The following is a 5,369-nucleotide window of genomic DNA, read 5'->3' as shown; positions in this document are numbered from 1 at the left end:
AGGAGTTCAAGAAGAATGGCTGCAAGTTGATGGGACTTGACTCAAATAAATTTGGAAATAACTCAAAAGATGTACGAAATTATACAAGAACAAAAGAAACAGATGGCTAGAATTAATAAGACATTGACTCTGCAGAAATTTGGAAACTTAGAGACTCTACCCAATTGTATTTGGCTGGAATTTGGAAGTTTAGTTTGATTAATTCTTGGATTCACTTTTGGACAGAAAATTGCTATTTTAAGAAACTTTCCTAAGTGTGATTCAAGCGGCTTAACAAACCAAATTGGACAAGGATTTATGTGACCAGATTTTGGCAACAATCCAAGTCAAATTAGGTTTCCAAATTCAAGACTATTTTCTTGTTTCCAAATTCAAGATTATGATCCCTCCAATAACTTGTTTCTTTCTTTCTTTTTTTTCAGGGATTAAGTTTTTCTCTCCTTTTTTTTTTCTTTCAATTCAAATCAAGAAACAAGAACAACCACAATTCCAAGTTCAAGAAGATGAACTAGGGTTTCAAGAATCACAAGATTTTGAAATTTTTATTCAAGATTTTCAAGAATCACAATAATATAATCCAAGAATTTTAAGAAACACCCAAACCCACTACAAGACTCAAGAACAACAAGAGATAAACACAAGATATGCAAAAAAAAAATTTCCTGATGAACAATACTGCTATAATAGTGACGGGTGAACAGTACCGCTACAATGCCGTGAACTGTACCCAATGAACAGTCTTTTTTTTTTTACTCTTCCTCACTAGGAGATTGTCATATAGCTGCATTTTTTACTTTAAGGTGAGTTAACACGAACTCTCTTTTTTTCCTTTTTCCTTTGTTTTTGTGATCACATGCGCACTTAATTGGAAATGACTATCCAATCTCAGCAGCAACTGATGGAAACACTTGTGAGCCAACAAACTTAGATGCAGAAACAGCAGAATGAAATGCAGAGCCTGCTTAAATCTCTAAACACAACTAGAAGCTAGGCAGCAAGGTAATGAGAGCACATATGCTCGAAATTCATGGCAAAACCTTTTTCTGACCATACTTTTAATAAGGTAGATTTGTAATAGTACAAATCAAGTGCAATATGAATCATGGACATAATTTTCTGCCCAATTGACTTAATGAGGGCATTTATATAGATGGTTTAATTTTGGGTAGTAAGCTAATTTAAAATAACCTTTTACGGGTTGAAGAATGAACTTAATCAAGTTATTGTAGCACAGCAATTTGCAGCGAATCATTGTTTTATGTTATCCATGGCTAATTTTTATAAGTAACAATCCTTTGTCTTCAGTAGAACATATAGAATATAAATAAGTTATTGACATTACTAATACTTTAATAGCTAACTTTTGAGTTCATTTGGGATATTGTTCTTGTTATGACAATTAATCACCTTCTTTATTCTTTTCCTTACTAATTTCCTACTCATTATTTGAGTTTGTGATAAGTAAATCTAAGATTTTTTTCCTTTTCAAAATGCTTGTTACTTACTATTGTTATACTACTTTACGCAGACAAATGCTACTATGTCAGATTTTGTGCAAAATTCACAGCTACTAAGTGGACTCAAGAAGGATGAAGATAAAGCTGCTTTTTTGGCTCGTGAAGTGTTTTGGAAGTTTTTATGACTTTTGAGGCTCGGATGCTTTTTGTAAACTTGATTGACTTTGCATGAACAATTTCGGTTACACAGTACCACTTCTATTGTAGTATTTGTAGGATGACATTGAACTTAAACATTATATTTTGGTCCTTTGTAGCATAATGGATGCTTTTAGCTATTAATTAGCAGGCCTTTTATGGTTCTTTTGATTTGATGAATTGTTGGATTCCTTTTTAGTATAATGGATGCTTTTAGATATTAATTAGCAGGCCTTATATGGTTCTAATTTGATGTATTGTTGGATTGGTTGCTTTTAGGACAATCGTTTGTATCAGGTTTCATAGTGACAATATATTGTTACTAATCAGATTTCTCCACTAATAACAAAAAGTTGTCACTAAATAGGGTGCATAACAAAAAGGTATATAGTGATGATAAATGTTGTCAGTAAAGAGCCATTTTTAGTGACGACTCTAAAGAGTTGTGAGTAACCAATCAATACCAACGGCAACTATGAAAAGGATTTTACTGACGACACTACTACGAGCATCATTGATAAGGTGAAATGTCGTCACTATATATGTATTTATTATTGACAAAAAATATTGTCACTAATGAATAACATTTACTGACGACATTTAATGTTGTGACTGTGTACCTTTACCGACAGAGATTCACTGACGACTTTGTGACAACTAAAATGTTGTCAATAAAACACGTTAGTGACGACTTTTACATTTTCTGTGATAATAATTAGTTGTCACTGATGACCAAATTTCTTGTAGTGAATCTTGATACATCTTCGTCGTACCAGGATGTACTGTGTACCGCGAGCGGTGAGCTTCTTCCAACAGCTCCTTCTTAATATCCGCATCCTGTGGTATAACCAACTGGTTTCTATACCTCAACATCCCGTCCGAACCCACATTAAAGTCGGGTATTATTCCTTTCTCGACTTTTTCCTTCCACTTTAGCACCTGGGGGTCTTTCTTCTGAGCCTCTTTTATCCTAGGCAATAGCGTGGAAATCACCTGAATATTACTAAACAACACTTTGTGTGGCTTAAGTTGAGGATTCCATTCCCCAACATTTTCTAGTAGCTCCCACTCTTTCACCTGTAGACTAGATACTTGAGCTTTTCGGCTAAGGGCATCCGCTACTACATTAGCCTTACCTGGAATAGCGGTGGATCCCGCTAAGGTGAAAGCCGTTACAGAATGGAAACGGCCTGAGAGCCCAACTGAAGTTAGAAGTTTCTTAGGGCTTGCAGGATACTATCGCCGCTTCATAAAAGATTTTTCTAAGATAGCTGGACCTCTGACGGACTTGACTAAGATTCACAATCAATTCATCTGGAATTCAAAGTGCGAGGCCAGTTTTCAAGAGACACACATATACAAGTGCACGACAAAACTATACAAGTTACCCGACATCCGGTCGGGGCAAAACCCATTATATACAATAGCACCTCGGCTCTCAAAAATGAGCAGATCAAGTCCAGATACAAAAGATGGATAAGTAGAACAAAAGTCACATAGGCGGCCCTAAAGCGTCTCCCCTAGGGGTCCAGTCCCCAACCGAGCCCAAAGTATCGACATCCTCCATCGGCTCCGGGCCGGTGGCCCTGGATGGCACCTCCGCGACCACATCTAGCACAATCTCACAGTCGGCTATCACGCCCCGGACCCGCTCCCGTAGCTGCCTCTTCATGGCAAAGAGGTGCAGGTGTGTGTCGTGTAACTGATGACGGAAGGAATCCGTCCTCTCCTCCTCTTCTCTAAGCCTCTCCTCCATCTCCCTAAGGCGCATAGCCTGGCCATGAGTCACTCCCCTGGCCTTATCAAGTTGCCTGGTCGGACGATCAACTGCCTTCCCCAGGCGGCGTCTCTCGTCGTCCACCGCCAGGACGACCTCATCTGGGTAGCCATAGGTGAGACGACACTCACAAGGTCGGTGTGACATCCGACCAAAGGGTGAATATAGAGTGTAGGGCTCCCCCGACTTCTTCTGGTAACGGATCACCCGTCTACGCGCTACCCGGTTCACCGGGCCCCCCACGGTTGGAGGTCTCAGTCCCGGTCCGGGTCCCATGTTGATGGGTCTCGTACCACTCGAACTACCCGGATCCATACCTACAAAATATTAATTCGTTAGTTCGCTGGCATTTCAGCTTAAAATATAGCGTTCATCTTAAACGAATCAAATCCGCCTAGTGTCTATCGCATATGCCTCGATTACCCAAGTCCTTTAATCTAAGTACAACTTACCATCCTCAGACAGATGGACAATCGGAGCGAACGATACAAACTCTTGAGGATATGCTCCGAGCGTGTGTAATGGACTTTGGGGGAAATTGGAGCCAACACCTCACATTGATAGAATTCGCATACAATAATAGTTACCACTCCTCCATGCAAATGGCACCGTATGAAGCACTATATGGACGTAAGTGTCGCTCACCGATCTTTTGGGATGAAGTCGGGAAAGAAAGATCTTGGATTAGACTACGGTGCCATGGATAGTAGAAGCAGTAGAGAAAGTTAAAATTATTCGCCAGAGAATGCAGACGGCTCAGAGTCGGCAAAAGGGTTACGCCGATCACCGAAGAAAGGATCTGGAGTTCGAAGAGGGAGACATGGTATTTCTCAAGGTAACACCACTCCGAGGAACAATTGCGGCCAAGAAAGGGAAGAAGTTGAAGCCTCGATATATAGGGCCGTATAGGATTCAAAGCCGAGTCAGGACAGTGGCGTATCAGTTAGAGTTACCTGTTAAAATGTCCCGAATCCACAATGTCTTCCACGTCTCGTTATTGAAGAAGTATTATCCAGATCCCGCACACATCCTACACACAGAGGACATCAAGTTAGACGAAACCCTCACCTATGGAGAACAGCCGGTACAAATTTTGGATCAAAAGGTGAAAGAACTAAGAAATAAACAGATATCTTTGGTAAAGATTTTATGGAAAAATCATGATGTGGAGGAAGCCACCTGGGAAGTAGAGGAAGACATGCAGAAGGAATATCCTTCTTTGTCCACAAACAAAGGTATTAATTTCGAGGACGAAATTGCTCTAAGAAGGGGAAGTTATGAGATCCCGGTTAGCCTTTGATTTCAATATTATGTGATATTGAAGGCATTTTGTTCTATTTTGTACGAATTTAGTAGAAAGATATAAGGCAAAAAGGGATTACCTTTAACTTTGGTCACTTGTAAGCTTGAACAATCACAAGAGATCCTAGGCTAGACGTCCCAAACTCAGAACTGATGAAGATGATTCTACCACGGAATGCCCAGCGCTGGAAAACTGTAACTTGAAGCTCCAATCTGATTTCTCTGCCTTGTTCAGCCCTTTCCTTCTTGCACTTTCTCGTTTCCCTTTCTCCCTCGGTAGTCACTTGATTCCTCTACCTTCCTCTCTCTCTCTGTTTCACTCTCGGCTCTCTCTACCCAGCCGCCAACCTCTCACTTTCATCAGCCGTCCCCCTTTCTGCTGCCAACCCAATCACTCTAAAACCTTTCTGCTAAAACCTCCTCCTTCATTCAGCCGTCAAAAAACCCTCTCCTCTCTTAGCTCCCCTCTGTTTTTCTTTTCTTTTTCAGACGAAGCTCCCCTATTTTTTGCTCTACTCCGCCGTCACTCTAATTGTCCCCCCGACAGATTCTCTCCTTCCCTCTTCACTTCGCCGCCCACCAAGTTCTTCCCTTTTTCCTATCCCTTTTGCTTTTTCTTTCTTTCCGCCGTCATA

The 5,369-nt window shown here is 40.5% G+C and overlaps 1 protein-coding gene across 1 annotated transcript; it reads left to right on the top strand.

The window, feature by feature from the left end:
- Positions 1-4,177: 4,177 nt before the first annotated feature.
- Positions 4,178-4,732, top strand: LOC113755444. Its single transcript, XM_027299447.1, has one exon. It carries the CDS (start codon positions 4,178-4,180, stop codon positions 4,730-4,732), a length of 555 nt encoding a protein of 184 aa, XP_027155248.1.
- Positions 4,733-5,369: the final 637 nt, after the last annotated feature.

The sequence above is a fragment of the Coffea eugenioides genome, unplaced genomic scaffold (assembly GCF_003713205.1).
Source record: "Coffea eugenioides isolate CCC68of unplaced genomic scaffold, Ceug_1.0 ScVebR1_1485;HRSCAF=2342, whole genome shotgun sequence".
NCBI classification, from domain to species: Eukaryota; Viridiplantae; Streptophyta; class Magnoliopsida; order Gentianales; family Rubiaceae; genus Coffea; species Coffea eugenioides.
Note: the sequence above shows the minus strand (reverse complement) of the source record. Positions and strands in the feature narration are given on the sequence as shown.